This window comes from Eupeodes corollae, chromosome 3 (genome assembly GCF_945859685.1).
Source record: "Eupeodes corollae chromosome 3, idEupCoro1.1, whole genome shotgun sequence".
Lineage (NCBI taxonomy): Eukaryota > Metazoa > Arthropoda > Insecta > Diptera > Syrphidae > Eupeodes > Eupeodes corollae.
The window spans coordinates 83,076,770-83,104,278 of NC_079149.1; the positions used below are offsets into that span (position 1 = coordinate 83,076,770).

Genomic DNA, 27,509 nt, shown 5'->3' on the forward strand with positions numbered 1-27,509 from the left:
AAGAAAACCCATCGGCAGTAGCTAGATTTTTGTATTTAAAAATGATTACAACTGAAAGAAGACCTGGCAGAATAATAATAAAAAAAACGCAAATAGATGGAAGTTTTGTGAAAGTAAAAGTTAAAGTTAACTTCAGCAAAAAAAAACTAACTAAAACTAATACAATGGACAATTTTCAAAAAGAAATGGTAAGAAAAATCTGGAAATTGAGATTCTATAAAGAAAAGTGTATTTAAGAACTGCAGCTTTGACATAAAATAAAAACTTCAAGAAGGGGGTTTGTTCGTAGACTACTACATTAACATGTGATGTTGAAGCGTGCTTGATGCTCGCCTTAATTCTTTATATACCTGAATCGACTTTAAATGAGCTTGATTCGACACGTTTCCGGTCAAAATTTGTGAAGAAAAACATGCGTGGAGGAGTTGGTTTTACAAGATAATGCATTATAGTCTGTTTATTTGCATGTTTGTGTACAAAAAGTATAGTTTTATTTTAACCAAATAAAAAAAAATTGCACATGGAGTAAGTAGCATATTCTTATACTATTCAGTTCTTCATTGTTTAACACGAATTAAACTATCTCACTTGCACTTCATAAGAAACATCGAAACACCATTTGCATTTTAGAAAGTGCTGTCAAACATCGTTTTTAATTCTTCTTGTGCGGTGAAAACACAAAAAAGATTTATTTAATCTAAGCTAAGATAAACCTTTGGTGAAAACATAGCAAAACTTAACTATCTTTTCTTTTGTTTTCTCTTGCAAAATAATTAATCCATTTTCATTACCAAAATTTAATAATATCAATAGTAACAGATTTGATTTTTTTCCCAATGGAAACAAATGCACAACTACTCAACGAACACAGCCATCGAGTTACAAATGCAACCAATCAATCCTACCAATATTTTAGAACGAAATCACATAAGATCCATTCGGGACCCGTATAAATGTTAAAAACCCATCCGTAAGATTCTACTTTAACTTTTATCGGTAGTATTCATACTTCGGATTCTGTTACTCATGAAAAATCCTACTATAATATTGATAGGTTTTCCAACATAACACCTGAATTGTATGATATTTTTTCTCACGTATGCATACAAATGTTGTAGGAAATGTTTAAAATAATAAACTTTACTTGTGTTAAGTTAAATAAAACTCTTGTTTTTGATTTCTTCATTTTATTATTAAAACAATTTAGAAAAATTACCTTTACTTTTTGTTTTCAAATTTTATGTTTATGTTATTTATTCGTAAGTACCTAAGACTAATTCTAAGAACAGAATGATTTTTTAATATTAAAATGGCCATTTTCATAAATACTGAGCGAAAGTTTGATTACAAATAAATACAAAACTAAGAATAACACAAATAACTTAGGTACAATAATTTAAACAACATGCATTGGGAGAATATCAAAATCAATTTTAATACCTTATTGTTTTATAAAATTGTTACCAATTAGTTCTTAAACTAAGAATAAGTTTTAGGTTTTTTCTTAAATAAAAACAAAATTGCAAATTGAAATATATGTATGGTAAGTCAAAATAGAATACTTCTTTCTTTGGCTCTAATAATTTACTATATTATAAATTTATGTATAAATGCGTACATTTATTTTTAGTTTAAATACGAATACGATATAATAACAACATACTATTCCTTACTCGTGACAATTTATTATTACAAGATATTTTTTTTCAATTCCTGAAAAGCTTTGATAACTTATACAAATGGAAAAGAACCTAATAGTGATTCTTAAGTTATTACATTTTTGGAAATACGTACTAAGTTTGTCAAATATTAGTATGAGAAGTTCTATAATAAATGTAAGGGTTTTAAAATATACATTTCTACACAACAAATAAAAATGTTATAGTTAGTAAATGCTCTTTTCATTATCGTTGAGCAGAGTTTACGGTTCATTAAAGAACATATCGACTTTTCTCAATAAATAGCTTTGATAAGTACACAAGGTCTTTAAATATACATTTGTACACAAGCAGAGTTAACGGGTCTCCAAAAGAACATATCAATTTATCTTATCAATTGCGCCTTGAAACATTTCACAAACAGAATTTGAATAGATTGTCTATGTTTTGTAAAACGGTTAACCATTCAAAGTACAAATTATTTTTTAAGAACAAATCAAATTTATATCTTACAAGAAAATCATGATATGATTTAACGTCTTAACAGAAAACAAACAAACAAAGTTTATATGGTCTTACTTATTAATAAGAGATTTCAAAATTGCACCAGTTAGCAAATAGAATTCAATACATAGATATGTACATACAAGAAAAGCAAAACAAAAACTATTTTAATTAAAAAACATCTAATACAATATCAACATTATCAGGAAAAGAACCTATATTTTTGAGTAATGGCTTTTTTCATACGAGCGGTGAGGGCGATAAGGATGTTCTTATTAGCCTAGTTGGTGATCCAATATTGCTATCATTGCTTCCTCGATGCAATCGAAACAGCTCGCAAACCGTTATTGCAACTTGTACAACTCCTTTTCCTTCGAGAATATCTGCTGCACAACAAATGAGATTCTGAAATGAGCGAAAAGTTTAAAAAATAATGAATTTTTAGGAAATAATGTAAGGGATATTTATGTAGTCTTATTTTATATATCGTTTTATATACAGCCAAGTGAGAGTGTTATTATTTTAATTGTTATCAACATTCACGTTCTTGTTTCGAAAGCTTATATATGTACCTACTTCTTTACAGTGGTCCTCAGACCTATTAAGTACGTGGGTGGCCCATAGCCGGAAATTGGTCTCAACTATTTCCATGCTCCATTGTACATGATTTCCGGCGATGCGTTTCTATGTCTCCCGACTCTTCTTATTTCTTGAGTTAGCTTAGGGGTGATGAAAGGGGATGAATTTCGAATTTTCTTGGAGGGTAAGTGTTCAAAAAGGGACACGCGAGTAAAATAAAAATAGGAAAACTCAATACTCTGCAAACAAACTTTTTACTTCTAAACAGTGATTCTTAAATAAAATTCTTTCTGAATTTCTAAAATAAATTAAAAATAAACTGGAGCTTGTTTTTAAGAATATTTGAATTGTTTTTCATCCAATGTTTTCTATTTTTAATGTCTAATTAGTTTCTAGGTTAGATATATACTTCTATAGGGGGCAAACAGCATTTGTTTAATGAAAAAGGGAGAATGCTCCACGTAAAGTGACACGTGTTGGTTTCTCTTAACCAAATGCTTTTTTCCAATCCACTGGATATCTATGTATACGTATAATAGAGTCTGCCCCGTTTCTTGTTGCAAATACGTTCTTTGCTGGAAATATTTACGAGTTGATTATCAGTCCATGTTACTTCTCTTTCCATCCTTGTTATTTGATGGATATTCATGGTTTTATAAAAGAACATATGGGTAGTCTAGATATTTCAGGTTGCTTCAGAGATTCCACCGTATAGTTTCTGTTCATGCCAAAGCTGCCCTTAGCACATCGCTGGTCACGAATAAAAACGGCAACAGCATGCATAAATTTTTCATTTCACTGTGGACTTCAAACTCGGATGAAAAAGTAACTCTCATTAAGACGTTACAGTTGGACGCATCATAAGTTGTGTTTATAATAGTGTTACATTTATCCGGAACAACCCTCCTCCACAAAGAAAGCCAGATAAACTCTTTGTTAAAACCGTCGGAGCTTGGGACTTTTACAACTAGCGGAACGTCGAAGAACTCCCAACCCCTGACAGCACTGTATATATTTTATATCCTAGTATACGTTAGCTAAACGTTAGAATCTATTTTAAGTTAAACTAAAGCAGGAATTGTTGTTCACAAACTTTTATTGCTGCAAGATCATTCCCTTTGATTCCAGAGCACCGTGGAACCCAGAGTAACGGTATTACTCTGGGTTCCACGGTGCTCTTTTCTTTTGGAAAATATTGTTTCGAATTTTTGTGATGGTTGTAGTACAGTAGTACCCGTGGCATGATGTTTAAGTGCGAGAGGTCTTGGGTTCGATTCCTGACTGTGCGACCTAAAGTTTTATTCATGGGTACTGCCTCTTGCGAGGAATTGTAGGTCCCCTCCATCCCTGCAATAACTCGGAATGGTTGAGAGTTGTAAGTCCTAGGCCCTGGTTCTCAACGGACTGTTGCGCCACCTAATTTTTTTGTAGTACAGTTGCATTTCCGCGTTCCGAAACGATTGCCAGTCCTGTCCCAGTGTCAGATTTTGAACCGTCTGTATAAACAAGTGCCATGCATCCTTTCAGTATTTGTCCTGTATTTCGAAAAATATTTGTGTGTTAGTTTCAATGGGTGTGCCGTTCTTCTGGGTTTTTCCAGCTTGGTATTAACGATGTTTGCCATGGGGGTTTGTTACCAAGCTTGAGCGCAGTTATAGTTGGAGCAATACCAATATAACTGGAAGATTTCGGAGAGATGTTAATTTAAAACTTATTTGGCATCTTCAATTATTGGGGATTAGTAAAATTAACAAATCTTTGGTGCGAGTCAAGCCGATATGAGATCTCTGCGATGATCAATTGATGAAAGACCTAGGATGTTTTTTTCGCGCAATTTTCTGTATATTGCCAATTTTACTACATTAAGTTCAGCTAATTTTTTCTTAAGTAACAAACAATGATCCTTAAAGCTAAATTTATTATCAAAAATAATACCTAAAATACTGAATGTGTTTACATTTTTAATGTTGTTTGAAGATAAATATAATTTAAACGATTGCTTTTTGCGGCCAAAATAATGAGTCCCCAAAGGGAACATAAATTGTTTAGGTTTAATAAGATGTTATTAAACATTTCTTTGGGTTGATAAATGTCATTGAAGTTTGATAACAAAATCAAATCATCAGTGTAAACACGGTGACTTATCTTTTTATATTTGGCTATTTTTTCAATTATATCGTTGTGTGCAATTATGAATAGGGTCAAACCCTTGGGGCATACCATTAGGTAAATTGTAAAAAGATAAGTAATTATTTTTAGCTTTCACTCTGAACTGTCTGTCTGTTTGTAAAAAAACGGTTTCATAAATGAGAACATTTTTCGTCCTATTTTCCATTGTACCATTTTATTCAGGACTACGTGAATGCGAAACCTTTCGAAGGCTTTTTCAAAATCGAGGAATAGGATCGAGATATGATTTTTGTTTGATAACGCCGGGCTAATATACTCATAAATATGCAAGAGAGCTCACTGAGCGCTCAGTTGATGGTACACGCCTAATGGCTACGTTCAATTTCAGACAGATAGGGTATCCGGATACACCTACAACAGGTGATCAAAAACAGCTGAGATGTCAAAAAAGGAATCCAAAGGTATTCAAGAATTTCTGGTGTATGTAGGTATCTGGCAGAACACCTGATTAAACACATGGTTCAATTTCAAGAAACTTGCAAATTGATTCCAGCTTTTTGTATTTGCTGATGCAAAAATGTTAGTTGAAGTTGTATTTGAGGATGTTCTGTACGTAGACGATGAAGATAGGTTGGGAGTTTTCTGTCAAACGTAAATCGTTTAAAAGATTTCGCAAGTAAATTATAATCGTATAGAATTCCAATTGAGTTAAGAGGAAATTTAACATAGATTAGGTGTTACGCACCTATCAATTCATCATCGTCCGACGAATCAGTTGAACTCTCCATTAAATGTTTTATCCTACCACGATTTTGACTTTGAAGCTTGAATGTTTCTCTGCGTTTTGTGAACAGCTGAAAGTTGTTTTTAATTTTTGACAGCTATCCAACTCGTTTAACAACGTATCTAAAAATCCACCTATCCAAGATACCCTATCCAACACGAGATTGAACGAAGCCAATGGTAATGCGTCCATGTTTAAATGCTACTTGGTTTAGATTTAAATAATTACTTTGTTTCAATGAATCAGATAAGTCGTTTCTAAGAGTTTGTACACTTTGAAGCATAGATATTTGAGGGTCAGTGGATTTATTAGCAGGCTTGGGGATCTGTATTGTGCTGTCTGCTTTTAAACGTTCTGGTATTGTGCCTTCATAAAAGATAGAGTTGCACAGAAGCTTTTTTTAATACAAGGTATGAGATGCGATCATACTCTGGTTTTTACTTTTTAGAGTCGCCAAACAGCTTTCAAATTCAACAGAACACATTTTTTTCCAATGCATTTAGCTGAAAAAAAGCTGATCGGTATTGATAGCTAGAAAGGTTGTTTTAAAGGGGGAATCATTTAAGCAGAGAAGAATACTCATGTGACTGTTATCCTTCACTTAACTTACATACATTTTAAATCATTAATGCCAATATGTTTTAAAATTTATTCGTAACACATAAAAAGAATTTGACGCATGTATGTACATATTTTAAATTTATTGAAAAAAAAATGTAAAAAATTCCCAATTTTGCAAAATCATCATCAAAATTGTCAAAAACTTTTTTCTAACTATGGCTTTAAACTTTAAGATGTGAAATATTGGAGAAGTTTTGAGATGGGAAAATTGCGGATACCAAAGTCGTTTGGCAAAATTTTATTTGCCATGAGTTACAGAAATACAAAATAAATTTAGTTGTTGAGAAAACCATTTACAATGGCAACCACAAACACCTTGAACAAATTATTACACATAGCTTTAAATTTCAGACAGTTTAGGATTTTGCTCTTACCAATCGGTTCTTCTTCGGGTTAAAAAACCACTCAAGTGTCATTTTATATAATATTGTTAATTTGCTTTAAAGAGAAACCCACGCTATTCATGTGAAGTTATTTGTTTTCTTCGACTTTAAAGATAAGTTAAAATTTCAAACACCTCAATATTTAATTAAATTAAAAGTTTTATTTTATTTTAAATTTATTTGATGTTAAAATACTTTTTGATTTTTTTCACAAAACACTCGTGTTTCTTTTATAATAATATAAATATAAATGCATAAGTTCAGACAAATTTTTAAGCTCACTTTCATATTTTCTTAAGACAATAGATTACTCAAAAATAAAAATCTATATCTATGTTAGCCTGAATTAAAAACGCGAATAATGATACACAAAAATGTAATATATATTAATTATGTGTGTTAATTTTTCAAAATAAATATATTAAACTTCATAAATAAACAATAAATACAAACTAAAAAAATAAAAAACAAAAAGCTTTAGAAACCAGTTAACAATAAAAGCTATGTGTGTTGATAAATGATAATGAAAAGGTTAATGTTAAAAATAAAAAATTATGCTAGGCGCTCATCATCGATGTTTTAAATGCAGATAGTTTTCTTTTTGTGCTTTTACACAGATTAATTAAAATTTAGATTTGTTCGAATGTGAAATAAAGCTTATTCGCACCTAGCTTTACCTAAATGTTATAAAATTATTTCACTTTACTATATTTGTTTACGTTGCCGTTTTTTTTTTAATTGGTTAGCAAAATTCAGACTCCAATATCTAGATAAATATTCTCAAACTGATTAAATACATATATTTTAATTAAATTCTAATGTATTAGGAATAAAATCATAGTTTACAGCAGAGGTGTATAATAACATACCCAAATAAGCTCTATTTATAAAATTAAATTATTTGTCATTCAAAAAACCTTCGTTAAATTGGTTCGATTTTGTTTTTGAATAAACGACCAACAATTAACTCTCTGTCTTTGAATTGATTAATGATCACTAAAAATCTATGTAGAATATAAAACTATAAATACTTCGTTAATATTGTGTCTTCTGTTTCTCTTTCTTAGAAATTTACGTTTTGAAATATATTACGAATACTTTTATGCTTTTTCCTCTAACTAACTTCATTTTATAAGGCTATAAATAAATATTAATCTGGAAGTGGAAATATCACTAGAAGAACAAATGTTGCAATGAAGACAAACGATAAAACAACAGTAAGGATATTAAAGTCGTGATTTAATACTTGATCTTCCTTTTTAATGTTAAAGTTATCTTCATTGTTTGTTTGGTAAATGCTATAAATGCTTTTTGATGTGGTATTGGCCTCATCAACCGGACTGCTTCGCGAAACAGCTTGGTCTTCAAAGAACTCTATTCTTTTTGTAATCATCTTAGGGGTATTGCTTTTATCACTGATAGCAGCATTAAGGCAATGTGAAACAACGTTCTGGGTTTCTCCAATAATTTCATTGTTATTTTTGGGATTAATTTCGAGTAGTTTAAATTTGACTGTGTTAAGATCATTAACTTTGAGGACAAGTGGTAGCTTCTCATTGACAATTTGATAACTATCAGCATCAGTTTCTTCTATAGTTTGTAATTGGCTTTCTTTACCACCGCTGCCATTAACTTTTATGTTACAGTTATTATTTGTTAAATTTAATTTAATCTTTTGGAAAGTTTTTATTTTAGCATGTCGAAGAAACTTTCCCAGCTGACTGCTTTTTGTAACAACTTCTTCTTCGTATCCTAATTGATCCTTCGATGTGGTCATCTCACGCATGGAATTCACTTTGTTTTCCCAATTTTCTGTCAATTGCATGTTGGTTGCAGGCGATGATTGATGTTCTTCTTCAATTGATTGATGATGCTGTTCTTGAAATTGATGATCTTCTTGCTGTGATTGTTGATGATAATTCCGGAAATTTGCATCAAAAGAAAGAAGAGCTGATACTGTTTTGAAAACAGCAGATGGATTAGGCAGCACCGGCGGTTGTAAATCATCATTCTGTGAGTAATTTTCATCTTGGGGCGAGACAACATCTTCACAAGAGCATATCAACTCCTGCAACCAACATCAATTACAGATGGGTTATTAGCAATAGCGTTTTTTTCTTATTGTATTTTTTATTTATGTATAGGTTGAAGGAATTGTGAAAATATTTTATTTCAACAAAAAATGCTTTAGATTAACATATTTTTATAAAATTTGGCCAATGAAGAAACATTCTATAAATATAATTATGTTATACTCAATAACAAATTAAAATGCATCCCGAGTTTGTGTATTCAACCAAATAAAATGTACGTAATCGCAACAAGATGCAGCTTAGAAATATGTAACGATGATTTTAGATTGAAATGTCAAATAAAAAAATGAATTCCCATACAAAACTGCTTTAAATAATAATCATTGAATGAATCAAGTTTTAAATAAGGAATTCTCAAGAAAAGGTGATGTTCTTAACTTTTTGACAAGAATTATTGCCACAACCTAATTTGGTAAGTAATTTAGCAAGTTGAGTAAATTGTAGAAAATGTCAAATTTTCGAAATCAGATATCAGCGGGTTTCTGTATACTATATGTCTTGTCATTTGTCGGTGTGCTTCAAAACACACCGATGTGTACGAGTATAGGGTAAACGTTGGATACATACAGTTCGCTATAATGGAAATCTGGTCTTAAAAAAGTAATAGCCCAATAAACTGACTTAAGAATGAACAAAATCCGTCAACTTCGAACATAAGGTCATGCGAGATTTGTTTCAAGTCAAATAATACTCAACTTCAAATACGACTTCTAACTTTTCACTTATGGGAATATAGAACAAATTCAAGTCCTTACTAACGTTATGCCTTTATTACAGATTGTAAGTTGTTCGACATTATTTATGTCCATAAGTAACGTTTAAAAATAAATATTGTACAAATCTGCTGTGACGATCTAGAAATACAATCCCTTCAAACACATTTCGTGTTTATTTAGTTGCAATCAACGGCAATAGATTTAATACCAACATTTTATCCGTGTAAAATAGTTTGGGACTTAAATTACAGTAATAATGAAACTCGTCTCATAAAACAAATAAATTAGGTGGCGCAATAGTCCGTTGAGAAATAAGGCCTATTGACTTACAACTCTCAACCATTCCTGTGTGCGAGTAATGTTGTCAGAGATGGGTGGGACCAACAGTTTTTAATTTAAGAAAGCACTTTTCATGACAAGAATTACTCTTGCACTACTTGGCAATACCTCGCAAGAATGAGTACCCGTAAAAAAATCTTTAGATGCCGCAGATGACAAAGATTGAACACAAGACCTCTGACATGACAGCCCTACGCAATAACCATCACTCCACGATTACTACTCGTCTTAACATCATTAGTGAATATGTTAAAAATACTAAATATAATCACCACCAAGCACGCCTCAAACAGCCAGTTCAGTGTTCATATAAAAATTCATCAGTATAGAAAACTCAATGAGTCTATTTTCAGTTCGGGAAAAAAAAACTTTGAATTCGTCTGTTTTAAACAAGAACTAGCCTCCCCAACATAGACAACGAATTGTGGAACAATGCATTGGAGAATAAACGGTTGATAAGCATTCTTACACCAAAATTGAACTCAATTAAAATGACATATGTCCGATACCGCGTTTACAAGAAGAATTGAATCAGGATTTAGCGCCGTAATCGAAATAGGATTACTCGATCCAATCCCACTGAAAAAGGTGAATCAAATCGAAATTTTGTTTGTAAACCTGAATCGGGGAATCGAGTTATTGGTATGTGAGGTTTTGCTTGTGTGCGTGCGATAAGTTGGTTTTGTTTCCTTCTTGTTTATTCTAAGCAAAAATATTCCATTTTAATGGAGTATTTTTGGTTCTAAACTGAATTTAATTTGGCGCTCGTCTTTGTGTTAAGAGCATTGTTAAAACATTTTAAATTTATTTGAAAGTTATTCACGTAGCAGTACGCACACAAATAAAACCCAAATGTCATTTCGATTTCATTTGAATTCGATTCCTCGATTCAGTGCCACCATATACCTGGGGTGGAATCAGCTAAGGTGATTGTTGATAAATGACAATCAAAATGCTCGAATTTGATCTACATAAGGTGATAGTCAAATTGATACCTAAAAAGCTATCATAAAAAAATGTGATAGTCGTTTTAAAACAAATTTGTTTATTCCGAATAGAGCTACCAGACGCTTACACAAACGACTGGCAAATTTTCTTAGTTCACTTTGTTTCTTTTAAAAAACACATTCCTGTGACTGACAAAGCTTACGACATTCGAAAAAAGCAAGAAAAGTAAGAATTTTATTCAAAATCAGCCAATTTTAAACTTTTATTTAGATATTTTATAAGAATCAATTTAAAATTTCACAAAGGCAACAACGAATTTTGTAAATTTGAAATTGTTCAATCGCATTGAGTTGAATCATCATACACAGACGGAATGAAAATGATAGTCAATTGGACTATCAAAAAATTGATAGTCAACAATCACCTTAGCCGATTCCACCCCTGGATCGAAATCTCAATTCGATTCGATTCCTCGATCTCCTTTTGTAACCAGGGTAATAAACAAACACTAAAAACACTTTTATCTAAAAGCTTTTTACATTTTATCAGGCTTTTTAATTTTTTCAATTTCACCAAGCTTAAAATGGGAAATTTCAAGGAAATTCTCTTCACGACCCTGTAAGACTAAAACCACTTTTTTCTTTATATTAAGCGAATTGTGTGAGAAAAAATGAGAAAGCATTATGGTTTGAAATAAATGAGATTAATGCTATATGGTGTGTTACTTTTTGTACGATGCGGCAAACAATTGATTTTAAGATTTTAAACATACATATCGTAAATAGCAATTGATTTAATGCACTGATGGGTTTATTTGGGTTAGTTTAATGCTTTAATGATGACCAAACAAACTCAACAACCGATCTACAGATGCTTTGGAAAGTTGTAACCTCGTTTTGAAATCAATATCATCATATTTTGAAAATGGATTCTTGTTAACGCGGAGTACTCTTGAACGGCGAATAACTATGAAGATGACCAATCTAATATTCTAATTAAAATTTAAAATCACAGAAATGATATTACAAATAGTTACGCAATGTTAAATTTATTTACCTATTCATTCTTTATCTCCAAATATTGAGGATACAAATTTTACAAAACAAAACATTGGCTGTCAATCTGGCATTTTCATTTGACACTTTTAAAATTTAACGAGCCAAAAATGGGTATTTAGTTTTAAAAGGTGTTTAAAAGCTTGTTTACTTTTAAAACGCTTGGTGAAACCATTTTATAGTTTAAAATCCTGTTAAATGTATAAAAGTTGTTTATGAAATTGGGCAATAGTATTATTGAAGTTCCTTTGATTGTTCAAAGCAGTTATGATAAAGTATTAAGCTTTGAAATTTTGCAATATGTTTAGATCTAGGTAATATGTATGTATATACATTAACTTGAATCATAAAATTAAAATCTTTTTAGAAAAATGTTCTCCTATTCCAATTAACTCTAGCTTAATCGATAAGATGGTCAGCAAAAATCAAGCATTTAGAATATTTAAATAAGTTCCAACGTAAAAGCAACAAAAACAACGACTCAAAAAATTGCAATACAATAAGTTTTGAGGTAAAGAATTTGCTCCACATCTTAAGTATATAAAGTGTGCCTTCGTGTTTTTAGCATTTCTTCAAAAATATTTAACTATCGATGAATATTTTTTGTTAAAAGATGAAAACAAAATATGATTGCTTCATCAATTTAAACAGAAAGAACACCATTCACTATATTAACGAAAAATAATATTTTCCCAACATTTTTAAACTACAGACTTATATCTACTGTAAGTTTTTAGTTTTTAAAGAATAAAAAGAGGAAAAATAAGCATTTGTTAGCCCTAACAATAGAGAGAATTGATGTCACATTTGTACATTGGACCAAAATATATTAATCTTAAGCAATTTTGTTAATTCAGATTTTTTTTTTTAATATAATAAGGGCAATTTTTTCAATTGTCAGTTAAACATCAAGTTGTATTTTGTTCTTCATTTAAAACAAAAACAAAACCTGGTTATTATTTATTCTTCTGAAAGCTTACTGAATGTTTAATTGATAATTGAAAAATTGGTTTTCTAAGTGAATTAAAGGACAAAATACTATAATAACACATAATATTATAATAACTCACCTCATCAACGCCAATTTTACGACAGGCATCTAAAAAATTATCAACGTTTCTGCGACATCGAGCCATAGTTAGTTTAGACTAAAAACAGTAAAGACTTTAGTAAATAAATAATTATTTTTAAATGTATAAAACTCACAACGCCGGGTGATGGCACATGTATGCTAGCCACAGACCTTGGCCGAACATAGTTCGCTAAGTGACAAAGAATGACACCATCTGTCAGAGCAGATGCCATATCTTCAGGTAAAATCGTTTTGAGACGGACTTGGATAATCTGTAAGTAATAAAAACATAAAATGAAGGCAATCAAATAAGTATTGAGCATAAAACGTTTAAAAAGTTGTATTTTATTTTCAAAAAAGGTTTTAAGACCCTAGATCTAATTTTTTTGGACAAAAAAAACTATTTTTATTTAAAACATTATCAGCCAATTTAGTTAATCTGTGGGAACGCAGGGCGATTTATTTAATATTTAATCATGTACACCCTATACCTAAATTATCAACCATGTATTCATTCTGTTCATTTATGTATACTAAATGTCTTTCAAACTTAAAATGAATTGTTATATATAAGAAGAATAGCTCATAATAAAAGTAGATGTTAAGAAGAACGGTCTAGGCTTTGTACATACGCACCTACAAATCTATCGAATGTTTGCTTAAAGTTCTTAAGTTAAACAATAAATTTTACGCCACCTAATTGGTTGCTATCCAATTGTGATTCCTGGCATACGTCAATCTTTAGTACTTCTTGAAGATGCTGTCGGCAGCAATAAACTGTCGATTTAACAAACGCACTGCTACTAGCAGTTATAGAGTCGTAATTCTAGTAAAATATCCGATAACAAAGCGGATAACAAAGTGAATAAACAACCCACCAACACCTAAGCCAACAAAGTCTAAACAAAAAATTGCTGAGCAACCTGAACAAATATAGAATTTTAAAACGAACGCCCTCCCAAACTTATCCATCATCTATGTCTCCAGCCTCAACATGTTAATACTTCTATCTGCTCTCCTCGACATCAACAAGTAAATATTTCTAGCTACAGTAATACAACTCCTTTTTTTACACTGTAAGACCTAAATCACAGGATCAAAGAGTTTTCTTAAATCTAAATAATCGTGGACATATATCCTTAACACCACGCCTACCACAACTCTTACTCCTACACCTAACCCTTTATTGATTAACCTTACCATATTTAATCCCTTAATATCCTCTTAAATTACTTCATTTATAGATTCTCTTTTGCAAGACCAACTCAACTTAACTCAAAAAACCGTAAATTCTGCTAAATGTCGTTATGCTCTCTCTAGACTAAGAAAAGAAAAATATAATAACATACGTATTTTCTTAGTCTACCTCCACGATAACTCGTATTCGAAGATTGGGTAAAATATTTTGATTCATCCGAAAATTAAGTTTATTCAATCCACTTAAATAAATAATTTGTGTAATTTTTGAAAATGGGCAGTATTTGACTTTTATTCCATTGTAATAAGAGAAATAAGAGATCCTCAAACAGGGAGCTTTGGAGAAATGTAAAAAAGTTTCTTCCTTCCCCTAAAAATGTTAATATCCTTTTATTTATAAAACAAATATTATAAATTTAGAAATAAATTAGTTTTCATTTACATATTGCTTACAAAAACTAACAAACCAGACATCAAATGAAAAATTTGGTGCATTTTGTATGCGGACCTGAATTGTATAGAATGAATGCTTCCACGTGAATAGAAGAATACCTCGCAGTATTATCGACTTTACCGACATACACATATTCACTTCGAATGAAAAGCAGAATAATGATTAGTGAAAATTCAAGTAAAATTCCCCCCGATGAATAGCAGAATAGGTTTGTTTTATGTCTCCTCAAAAAATGGCTAATGACCTTGATTCTTTCGGACATTACATTAAATCAAAGCGCATATCGCACTTGCAAAGTAGTAAACCCGATTACAAAATATCTTTTCGTTCCTAAATTACTTTCTTCTCCCAAACTTCCCTTTACCTTTTATTATAAAAACGTTACGGGTCTTCACTCTAAAACTTAGACTTAGTTTCACAACAGTCTCATGCCTCACTTTTAGATATGTTGGTTCAGACGGAATCGAATTTAATTTTTAGCATAAGAAATCTCGTAGGAACCCTCAATATTATTTATGGAACTAGTTTTTAGAATATATTATAAAGACTATTACAAAAGAAAAACTAATGGAGCAAAGTTCAAGAACTAGCAACGAGATTAAAAAAAAACAATCCTACAAAAAACAAAAAAAATTACAGAAACAAAAATAAAGGAAATTCTTAGAACTACAAAATCAACAAAACGAAGAGTAAAGAAAAAGAAAATCACTGAAACAAAGAACTCAAAACAAGACAAAATTAATTGACATTAACGAAACCGCTAAGAGTTTCTTTGAATCACTATTAAATTCAACACATGACATTGCTTTAGAGTTTGACCACTTTGATGACAATTGATAACAACAATATATTTCTTCTTAACGAAATTAAAGTGTCATCTTCGATTGATATTTTAAAAACTGAAAAAAGTGCAGGCAGTTATAGAATTAAATCTGAAATTCTAAAATATGGAAATGAAGCTCTGACACCAGTAATAACAAAATTTTTAATTTCTATATTGACACAGCAACGAATAACTTAGAGAATGGCAACAAAGTAATATAATACTTTTCCACAAGAAGGGAAACAAAGATGAGATGAATAATTACAGACCTATAAGCCTTATATCGACAATATATAAACTTTTCTCGAAGACTATATATGCAAGAACAAAACAATCAATGAAAGACAATCAACCACGAGAGCAAGTAGGATTCAGAGAAGGCTTTTTAACCATTGACCACCTTCAGACTTTCAACCAGTTAATTAGAAAACAAAATTAATTCGAAAAACCACTTTACCTGTTTTATCGACTTTGAAAAAGCTTTTGACAGCGTGGAACACAAAAGCATATGGACAGCACTAATTAATCAAAAGATTAACCAAATAACCATACCTTTATCAGGACGTTCAGGAACAGATGCAAGAATAATACCGCTAAAATAAAAACGGACAGAATAGGAAAAGAATTTTATTTGAAAAGAGCAAATCAACAATGCAACTAGTTGCATAAGAAGTGCCGACAAAATTCATGCAATGCATAAATTCACAAAATTTTCAGCAAGAATGCAGCAGATATACCATATCAAAAAAAAAAGTAGGTGCCTATAAAAAAGTATGACAAAAATAATTTCTTTGAGTTTTTGGTTTTTTATTTTTTTTTCAAAATGTTGACTTATTTTAAATATTTTGAATACAACAAACTCATTCATTCATTTATGAAGTACTAGCTTTTACCCCCGACTTCGTCCGCATTATAGATTTTTTGGAAAACCTGAGCTGTACTTTTTTGTACGTATGTTTTAATTGTGCTGAGATGTTATGAGGCCATCCTAGGTGTGATTGTCATATGTTATGTTAGGTAAGGTTAATACATTTTGAGAAGAAGATAGGTTACTGAAAAACATTTTTATATACGACGTTTTTTTTTACTTTCTTGGCCAGAACGTACAAATTTCGTGGGTTTGAGACTCGTGATACATATGATTTTCCATGAGAAAAACAATTTTTTTTTTAAATTTACACCTGCAACTTTCAGGGTTTGCCCCTGAGCTTTATCTTTTGTTATTGCCAATTCTGCTTTCAGAGGAAAGTGCAGTCTTTTAAACTTAAACGGCATATTGGTTGGAATTATCGGAATGCTGGGAATTAAAACATTTTTTCCTTTTGCTATTCCAGTCATGATTATAGGTTTTTTAAAGGTTCTATTTAAATTAAGTAAGTATTATAACGATTGTCGTAACTATTTACATTTTAGTTTTATTTTTAGACTAAAAGGAACCAAAATAAATAGAAATATGCAGATGAACTAAAAAAACTAACTTAAAACCACCTACCTACTTCTGGTAAATTAAATGTATGTATTAAAGAAACAATTACATTTACACGATAAATAAAATATTTGCAGGATTTCTCTGCAATTTGCATGGTCAGACAATGCACTCAGTGATGTCCTCCCCCCGCGCCGCAGTACCGTCGCCACCACCTGCCTCGTCTACCGAGTGCGACGCCCGCCCGCGCCTCAGCCGAAACAGAACTATCAGAAGTAGAAGACAGACCCAGTGAATTATTTGTTGTCGTGTTTGGCGATAAAAGGTAGAGCATAGCAAAGTTTAGGTTTAAAATTATTATTTGTGGAACTTGGTGGGAGCCACAGTTTGCGTCTAACGTTGGGGACTTGAAGCACGTGGCGCGCGAAACCGCCATATAATACTTGTATGATACCATACCAAATTTCATGGAAATTGGTTCAGTAGTTTAGGCGTGATTGAGTTACAGACAGACAGACAGAGATACTTTCACATTTATAATATTAAGTATTAGTATGGAAAAAAAAATACTATGGGTCATTTGATCAAAGAAAGCACATCAATAAATGGCCGGAAAAATCACCCTAGAGACAAAAAAACGTAGTGAATGCAGGTGTTCCGCCGCCAGTGAGGCCAATGCAACCGAAAACTAAATCACATTCATTATTCTTAAATACCTTTCTGGAGTCATAATATTAAACTTCCATCAAATGTTGTGATGTTTACATTCAGAGGGTTTAAGCTTGAATTTTATTATTGTTTAAGTTAAGGTGCAATCTGTGATATTTTTTAACTGACAAAGGAAAGCAATAACCTGATCTATGTGTATGTGGCCTTATAGACATTAATTTCACTATTGAGTCGTTTTTTTTTTACCACGACAGAATCCTCAAATTATATCCTTTTAATCATATAGTTTCCTATGAGGAAGAACAAATACAAAATAAAAACAAAGCACTTACGTTTCTAAGCTGAGTCATCAACTCCGTTTCTTCCCGTTGTCTATCAAACTCTCTTCGCATAGTAAAGCTTAATTTATCAGTGGGAACATCTTGATTCCATGTAACCGACCTTTAGATTAGAAAAAAAAAAACTTTTATAATCAAGGGAATGATTCATGATTTATATAATTATATCTTACCTATTTGCTTTGTTTTGTGATACGAACTTTTGTTGTTTGGTTACCATCCCCGGAACAAATTTATTTCGCACAACTCCATTCGCCGGATTAGAATTATTATTAATTGCAATATCACCATTTCCTAGTACTTTTATGGGACTACTTGGTTTAACATATCCTAAACATTCACCGTTTGCATGTGGACTAGATGTTTTATCTTTTAACTTATTTTGAAATACTGCAGACATCAGTTCTGTATTCCTTGATGGAATCACTTTTTGGACAGGCTTCTTTGGTGTACAAACTGGTTGTTCCTCTGTTGTGCTTGTGTCAGTATAACTGTTCACACTTTTTAGTTTTTCTTCCTTGCTTCGAGAATCTTGTTCATCATAGGAATTAGAATCGTTGTCTTCATTTCCTTCATATCGACATTTGGATTTAGCTTTATAAACACTTGAAATCTCTTGATTACGTTGTTGTTTGAGTGCTTCTTTGTACTCTCGATATGTTTGGATATTTCCAAGATGTTTATTATTTTTCTCCGTATACGGATGGTTTTCTCCAAGCATGTCATCCTCTGGGGTGGATCCACTATACAAAATACAAAATGTACAAAAATTCAAATGTGTAATGGATTATTTAACTTCAATAATCTTTACCTGCTCGTGGAACTTGTCTGAGAATAAATTATAACATCGTCATTGAGTTGGTTGTCTGGGGAAAAACTTGCTTCCAAGTTTTGCTGGTCTTTGATCAATTGTTCTTCTGAAGATGCAACTGGTTTAAATGTAATGTCATCGCTACTTGTGTCTGCATCTAAAACAAAGTTATCCACAACGGAAGGAGGTAGTATTTTTCTTGGCGATAGTAAATCAATTTTGGAGTTTTCTAGAGGAAAATTAATTAATCTCAATTTAAGATCGTGAATTTCTTTTTCTTTAATTTACTATTTGGTAGGTCATGGGACCAGCGTTTATCCATTCCATCGCAGGTACTATATCCCGAATCGACTTGGTATCTTGGGTTTCTAGTCGAGTCAAATATACTGACATTTTGTTTTGGTGCTCTTCTTAATGTTGTATAACCATCGTAATTTCCACCTGCTCGACATCCTTTTTCATCTTTTGTCGCTTGGGTTTCGAGGAATTTAAATATGTGCACAAGTCCTCGAACGCAAAGCTATTAGATAATTAGATATAATCATTTTTGAAGACAAATTATGCATGTACTACTTTAACCAAGATTTAACTTACACTAGCTGGAGGAGATGTGAGGGGATTGTTACCCAAATTAAATTCTACAAGGGTATTCATTTGACGTATTTCTAACGGAAGACTGGCTATGCGATTATTACTCACATCTAGAGATACCAATGTAAGACATGCCAATTCTAATGGAAAATAAAATAAACATATTTTAAAGAGTTATTATCTTTAAAATGTACATGAGTGTTAAAAGATATAGAACCCCACTTTATGTGGAGCTCCGATTTTATATTTTGTATTGAAACTCAGATGGTATGTGTGGGCTTGTAACTGATTTAGGAACTGTTTTACTTAAAAATATACTTTCAAATGATTTTATTTCTAAAATAAGAAAGGAAATAATTATTTATTTAAATATAGGGGAAAGGCAAAAGAGTTATGAAAGACGGGTTTTTAATTTAATTTTATTAACAATAGCAAACCCTTTCTAACACAAATCTTATTTTAAACAATAAACGAACAAAAAATTCAAATTCGAGCCGCACTTTAAAAATTCCAAATATAAATATTTATTTAAAATTAATCATATAAATTACCTCTTGGAAGATATAGTATTTGGTTGTTACGTAACGAAAATGATTTCAAACTTCGTAGTTCACCAATTCTTGCCGGAAGAGCTGTTAACTGATTATAGGAAGCATCTAAATCTGTCAGCTTATCCATACGACCTAATTCATCTGGTAATGAAACCAATCTATTGTTGGATACCAACAATACTTGCAAAGGCATAAAACATAATTCTTTGGGGAGAGTGGAAAGCTGATTGCTACGTAAATCCAAATAAGTAAGTAAGTTCAAATGTTTCACTGATTCAGGAATATGTCGAATGGTATTATGATATAAGAGGAGTGTTTCGAGGAACGCAAATGTTGTAATTTCTTCAGGTAGTTCGCAGAATCTATTTCGTGATAAATCTGAAAATAGAATATACACATTAAGTTAAGAAAATGAATTTGAATAATTAAATAATAATTTGTAATTAATTTATATAACAATAACTTTTTCGCTAGAAATATATTTGGAACAACATTTTGTAATAATTAAATTGTGAACTGTGTACTAGCACGATTAGGAATGAAGCAAATCATTATTTAATAGTGGCTGTCCAAGATGGAAACGGACTAACTTAGGCCAGTTTAATGGCCCATTGTGATATGATTTAGATCGTTTAGATTGTTAAATAAGAATTCTCCTAAGTAATTCTTGCGTTTTCGAGCCAGAGCAGGGCATGTACAGCGAAGATGAACTGTTTCTTCCTCTTCCTCGTCCATACAGCTTCTGCAAAAGTCATTTGAGAATACGCCAGACAGTGTCCGGTTATGACACCTATTATCGAGCTTATATGCGATCTGCTTAGAGAGAGCAGGCACCTTGAACGTTTTAAATCCAGTGTTGGCCAGATATTTTTTGACTTGACACGTGGTGATGTTGTTCCACCTAGTGCCTGAGAAAATACGGATATCAGATGCTGATAACACGCTTTGTTTTAAGCCAGAACAGGACTTCTTTTATTGCCAAAAGTTCCGCCTGGAACAAGCTACAATAATTTTGAAGGCGAACTTAATTTTAGTCGTTCAGAGTACACACCTCCACCAACCCCTTCTTTTGTATTTGAACCATGTGTATAAAAATAGATTGACTCGTTTTCCAGGAATGCCCAATCCTCCCAGAAAGATCAGGGAGATGTAGATATCTGGCAGTTTCTGTCGAATTGCAGTTGGGGGATGGTTTAGTCTGTGCGCTTTGGAATTAATTCTAAATACCTAAGAATAAGGGAGTGGCCAATGTTGTTGTTAGTTCCCTTCTTTATTAATTTTATACACAATTTAATCACTTTACCTATTCAATTTATAAAAAAAATTATAAAAATAAGCATTTAAGCTGTTTTCTGTTCTAAAGCGATATTGTTTACTTTGAAGAAAAATGGCACACAGAGTGTTAAAAAGGGTTCCTTATCTGTCATTTTCTGTTGAAATGTTTACATTGTTTAAAATCCGCCAAGACAAAGTTTTTAAACGTTTCTTCGTCTACTTTGAACTATTTTTAAATAAGATTGTCTTATATGAGTAACTTGTAAATATGACATATTATTGGCTATTTCATATTTTCGTCTGTATAATTTTTCTTTTTATGGAATAAAGAGGGTATAGAGATAGAGTAAGTTTTCAAATACACGAGATGTGTTCAAAAAGTACTCGGAATTTTTAAATTTCACGGGTCTGGAGAGTCCGAAGGTCAACATTTTTTTTAAATTGTGTTGGTATACATGTCCCTACAGTATGATGCAATTTTCAGCTATATTCACTGTTTAATTTGTCTGGGGTAGTTGCTAAGGTTCGACGTGTTCTTATGAGCTCGACGATTTTTGCAAAATTCATTCCAAATCAGCTGAATTTTGACCAAAAATACAATCGCATGAACATCGCTTAGGAGCTGTTAAATGACGTCACCGACGATCCAAGTTAGCTTGAAAGGGTCATAACTGGTGACGAAACATGGGTGTACGGCTATGGTGTCGAAACCAAACCAAATCGTCCACCTGGAAGCATCCAACGTCACTAAGAGCGAAAAAAGAACGTCAAGTTCGATCAAATGTGAAGGTTTTGCTTATTGTTTTCTTCGATTATAATGGCATAGTGCACCAAGAGTTCTTACCACAACGTTGTATGGTTAATAAGGAGTATAACCTTGAAACTATGCGACGTTTGCGTGAAACAATCCAAAGAAAAGCTCAGATTTATGGAAAAACAACTCATAGCTTTTGCTGCACGATAACGCACCTGCTCACTCGTCGTTGCTTGTTCGTAATTTTGTTTGGCCAAAAAAAATACCGTAGTTATGCCCCAGCCTCCATATTCACCAGATATAGCTCCGTGCCGTGTGACTTTTTCCTGTTTTCAAAATTGAGGAGACCCATGAAAGGAGGGCGCTTTTCATCAATTAAAGAAATAAAGGCCGAATCGCTGAGAATGATCAAGGACATATCAAAAAGTGAATATCAAGAGTGTTTCGAAGATTGAAAAAAACGCTGGCATAAGTGTATTATATCTGGGGGGTGTCGGTCTACTTCGAAGGGGACCACATTTATGTAAACGAATAAATAAATATTTTTTTGAAAAAAACGAAAACTCCGGGTACTTTTTGATAACACCTCGCACTTTTCCTCGTTTTTGAAAGACAGTATAATGAAGAGATTTCCAAGATAATTTTAAAAGGTTTTTTCGTGAGCCAGGGTTTAATTATATATTACAAATTATTCTCGCTCCCTAAAATCAACAATAAGCGAGAAAAGCAAGTCAATTTTGTGGATACCCGATTATTGAGGGTGATCAAATATCGATTTAAAAAAAAGTTTAAGGGAATCTTCGAGTCACAGCTCGCAAGTTCACGGCAAAAAAGAAGACCGAACTTCTGGTCTAAACATCAAGTATTAAGGGAACGAAGACAATGGAAGGCCTTCGTTTCCCAAGCAAAGTACAAAGACAAGGATCAAGAGCCTGATAAAATAAAGTATACATTTTGAGAGTTATCTAGTAATCTAAAAATGATTAAAGTAATCATAACTCTTTTTCGTCGTCAACATTTAAGTCTTTTTTTTATTTTCCTCTTATTACCAAAATAGAATATTAAATATTTTAAATTTAAACATAAATCTAAACACAACAAAATTAACTTAACAAGATTTATAATACAATTTATTTATCTAATATTAAATTATCATATTTAAGTTTTTTACATTTGGAAGATAAGAAGAAGGCACAATCTGTTGCCAAAGACAAGAATCGAAAGTACCAAAAGAAATTCAAGATATAAAAGGATTTGACATTTTACATTATGAATTGTTGATAATTTAAATTAATGAACGGAAAAAAGAGTAAACTAAACATTAGATAAGAATCCTGATAATATTATTGATTTTATTGAGGTCAAAGCAAAAAAGCCATTTATGTATGTTTTTGTTAAAGAACCGAGTTGAGCGAAAAGTTTAAAAATTGATTAGTAATGTGCACTAAAATTATGGCAAGGTTTCTATCGTTACTGTGTAAGGCTTAAGCTGCTATATTGTGACTTAAAAGATAGCCACTTCTATCAAAAAATATTTTTAAAACGTTATAGAAATAAAGAGGAAGAATACCAGAGCTTACAAACAATGGAAAGCGTTGCTCATATTTTGTTTTCTTCCAAATGGTTCTAATTAAATTCTTTTGCAGTGTGAGCACTAGGAAAGGGAGAGAGGGGTTGAAAGGAGGTGTCGGTGCACATTAGTTTTGAATTCCTGAATAAAACTCTAATTATCAGCTCAAGAAATATCTCGAAGATCGAAAGCTTCTTTATGACCGACAATACGGCTTTCGTAGCAATAGGATCACTGGTGATCTCATGGTTCATCTCACTGAACAGTGGAACAAATCTTTACATAGTTTTGGAGAAAGTAAGATTATTGCACTTGACATTTCAAAAGCATTTGATAGGGTTTGGCACCAGGGTCTCTTATCGAAAATACGTGCTTTCGGTTTTCATGAATCCCTCCTTCATTGGATTAGTAATTACCTTTCGAATCGTTCAATACAAGTGGTATTGGATGGATTGAAGTCTGAAAACCATAAAATAAATGCTGGTGTGCCCCAGGGCTCTGTTTTATCACGAACACTCTTTCTCATTTTTATTAATGATCTCTTGTCTGCAACTTCTAATCCAATACATTGTTTCGCTAACGATAATACTCTTAGCTTTTCATATTATTTATTTTTTTTTATATTATTTTTCAGATTCACAACCCTCTTTTTCGGATGTGGAATTGCAACGACAAAATATGATAAGCTCCTTAAATTCCGACCTAAACAGCATTGTACAATGGGGAATAAGAAACCGCGTGGAATTTAATGCTTTGAAAACGCAATGCTGTCTTGTATCGTTAAAGCTAAGTATATCCCCCTTGCCATTATCCATAAATGGCACTTGCATCGAGGAAACTGAACATCTCGATATTCTCGGTATGTGTATCACCAATCACCTTTTGTGGAACGATCATATTCGCGATGTCGCCAAAAATGCCGCATGATGTTTGGGTTTTCTAAGGCGATGCAAGAAGTTTTTCTCCCCCTCTGATCTGGCTGTTATTTACAAGACTTACATACGTCCAAAGCTTTAGTATAACTCCCATATCTGGGCTGGTGCTCCTGCAACTTACTTAACCCTCTTGGATAGTATTGAACGTAGAGCATTTAGATTGATTGGTGATATTACCATCATAACATCATTTACGTCACTTGAACATGGTCGAAATGTTTCTTGTCTCACCCTCTTTTACCGTTATTTTAATTGTTTATGGTCTAGAGAAATAGCCAGCTGCATTCCTCCCCTTACACAGTTCAACCGTAATACTCGCGCTTCTGGGAATGCTCATCAATATATCCTCGAGTTCAACTTCGGTCGTACTGTCAAGTAGAGAGATTCGTTCTTTAGCCGTACTATGCGAATGTGGAATGCCTTGCCACACAGTCTTTCCCAGCTATTGCATCTACACGGAAGTCAGAAAGAAAGAAAGCTTTGCCAGCGGGCGAAAGAAAAACTGGTGGTTGATTTTGAATAACCCTTTTCAAATTTTCTTCTTAACATAACCTATAATATAACCTATAAAGAATATTTGAAAAAGATTAAGAAGTATTTTTAAAAATCTTTGTGCGTATTTAGTTGAAGCGGAGTGTAGCTTTACATACATATAATATATTATATAAATGATTTTCCAACAAAAGAAAAATTGGATGGTTCATTTTAAACACAGATTATTCATTCGGAGAGTTGTTGGCCCATTATGTAAAGAAAAACGTTCAAGTAGGCGCTACAATCCATGAATTGTCACAATCTACATCGAACCATAAACAGATATTAATACAAAACTTAAACTAGGTAAACGTTATTGGGAGCGGATTAGGAACACCGTTTTTATGCCGGAGCTCTAACGCTGATGTTGATTAAAACAAATTCTAACAAAAACATGAAGACTCATAAACTCAAATATAAGATAACACAAATGTTTTCTTTTAGATTTTTGCATTGAGTCCAAAATGTTCTTCATTGTTTCATATTTGTATACCTAACTTATGTTTATTTAAAACTATGAATTTTATACTTAGCAGGAAATTACTTTCCAATTACTGATGAGGATGGCATTTCCTGTTCTTACTTTTAACTTTAACCAATGCCTTGTTTCATCCTTGAATCTATTTCCAGTAAGCAACCGAAAAAATACTAAAAATAATTAATTATTTTACTATACACAACTAAAAGATTCAAAAGGTTACGAGAGAGGTTCGTGAGTTCAATAAAATATCGATATTGATTAATCAGGAAATGCAAATGGTAAGGTTCACTCATAAGTCATTGATGGGTCATTAAACTCACGTAGCTAATAAACTAGAAATTCATTCATATTTCAATCTTATAGACCAAATTAAATTTAAATAAATGTAATAAATGAAGTAAAATAAAATTGTAAATTAACATTCGTAAGGGGATTTCACCCCAATGGACAAATAATTAATTTCTTTTTTCAGACACCACACCCAAACATTTGAAATGTGGATTGAAAATGCACCCACCTGCAATTACAGTATCCGACAAATTGTATTTTGTTGCGGCTTTTGGAAAATCTTTTAATTTGCGATTTGTTAAGATTAGCTCTCCGCTAAGATTGGCTTCTTCCAAAATTCGTTCGAGGGATCTTACTAATTGTGAATGTCCAGTGGTGGTCGAATTATGTATTCGACTGCAGTGCAGAGTTACAGCCATTGTTGTTTGATAAAATTAGCTTTTTTTCCAATTGGTCCAAATTTATGATTAGTTTTAGATTTTTAGTTTTTAATAATCATCTTTGTTGTGAAAATTATATTTTTAAGTAACTATAAAACTAATTTTTCTTCGTCTAATATTTTTCGGCAAAAATATACAAGAAGGTGCCGTCCGTATTGCCGTTTTCCGATCCCGATTGAATTGCCGTCCTGTATACATTTGCTTTACATACAATGTGGAGTGTGGACTGAAAAGATAGACAATGCATAAGGCAGGGGTGTGCACTGTGCAACCCCGATTGCAATAGTGGATTGAGGAATCGAATCCAATCCAAAGGGAGATTTCAACCCAAGTATATTTTCACGATGGGTTGAAAGATTAAGCTAAAATCGAATTGAAGTTACAGCTTTGTATACAAAACCAGCTGTTTTCTGACAGATTGAATTCTGTAAATAAATAAATTAACAAATAATAAATAATAACAAAATTGACACCATGGAACAGAAGAATGTTAAAAGTATTCAAAAAGTTTAGCATTTGGCGTTTTATTTTTAAGCGCAGAGCAGATAACTTATCTGTCAAAAACGATTTGTAAAAATTCTTAGACTTATTGACAGTTTATTACTCCAATGTATTTCATTAATAAGTCGGAGAGCTCTTGTGATCAAACTATGCTCAGAGCGTACTTGATGTGCTCAGGCTATACTCACTAGTCACAGCCCTTCTCTGAGCTTATAGAGAAAAATGCTTTTAAAATCGAGGAATCCGAATTCAGATCCATTTACATATACAAGGAGTTTAATCCTGAATCATTTCCAGTTCAATTTTTCATATAAACGTAGAGGGGCCAATATGAGATACACAATTTTCCATTGACATTTACCGTTTCTACCCTGAGTGAATTTCTTTTTTTATCTTTTATAAGGCTTATATCTGAAAATTTTCTTTCTGCTGTTGCACTATTATTGGGGCATTATATACAAATGTCTTTTCCGTTTTATTTTGGGGAGTAGTTTTCGTCCGTGGGTAGAGTAGCAATTGACTCTGAAAATAGTAAAATACTACTATAGTAGCAAAAACGACAGCAGTGGATGTGAGTATTAAATGTTACACAATTTTTCCGCATAGCAATCTTTGCGCTAGTGTTTTGTCCGTTAAAAGTGGAACCATCGTGAAGTTGGCTACTAGCAGTCCATGTATAGTATGTCAATGCAATTTTCATATTAAATTATATCAGCTGTAATCATAGCTAACAATTGGCTAGTTTATATTTAGAAGATCTCCGATAATAGGAATAGTGGAATAGTAATTGATTTAATATTTAATAGTGGCAAGCAAAACGAAAACGATATGAACTCGAACAATCGATATGCATCATCTGGCGGCAATAATACTAGCAACGGTGGAGCCTCCGTCCAAACCAATGGTGTCAGCGCACAAGGATAAGCCCCCAGTGGTGGCAGAGCTGATGATTCAATTAACTCACACACCGGGTAGGACGGCGATCAGTT

General features: G+C 32.2%; 1 protein-coding gene across 2 annotated transcripts; it reads right to left on the bottom strand.

The window, feature by feature from the left end:
* Nucleotides 1-1,199: 1,199 nt before the first annotated feature.
* On the bottom strand, nt 1,200-26,243 carry LOC129950164 (leucine-rich repeat and calponin homology domain-containing protein). 2 transcript variants are annotated; one of them, XM_056062008.1, is made up of 10 exons: nt 25,809-26,238; nt 19,743-20,120; nt 19,195-19,331; nt 18,889-19,120; nt 18,601-18,829; nt 17,963-18,532; nt 17,784-17,892; nt 13,017-13,154; nt 12,881-12,958; nt 1,200-2,567 (listed from the first exon to the last, which is right to left on the bottom strand). In XM_056062008.1, the coding sequence occupies exons 1-10, from the start codon at nt 25,996-25,998 to the stop codon at nt 2,403-2,405; spliced, it is 2,226 nt and encodes a 741-aa protein (XP_055917983.1). In that variant the 5' UTR covers nt 25,999-26,238; the 3' UTR covers nt 1,200-2,402. The 2 variants fall into 2 exon arrangements, with proteins under 2 accessions (XP_055917983.1, XP_055917982.1); XM_056062007.1 differs by lacking the exon at nt 1,200-2,567 and adding an exon at nt 6,862-8,727 and having other exon boundaries at nt 25,809-26,243.
* Nucleotides 26,244-27,509: the final 1,266 nt, after the last annotated feature.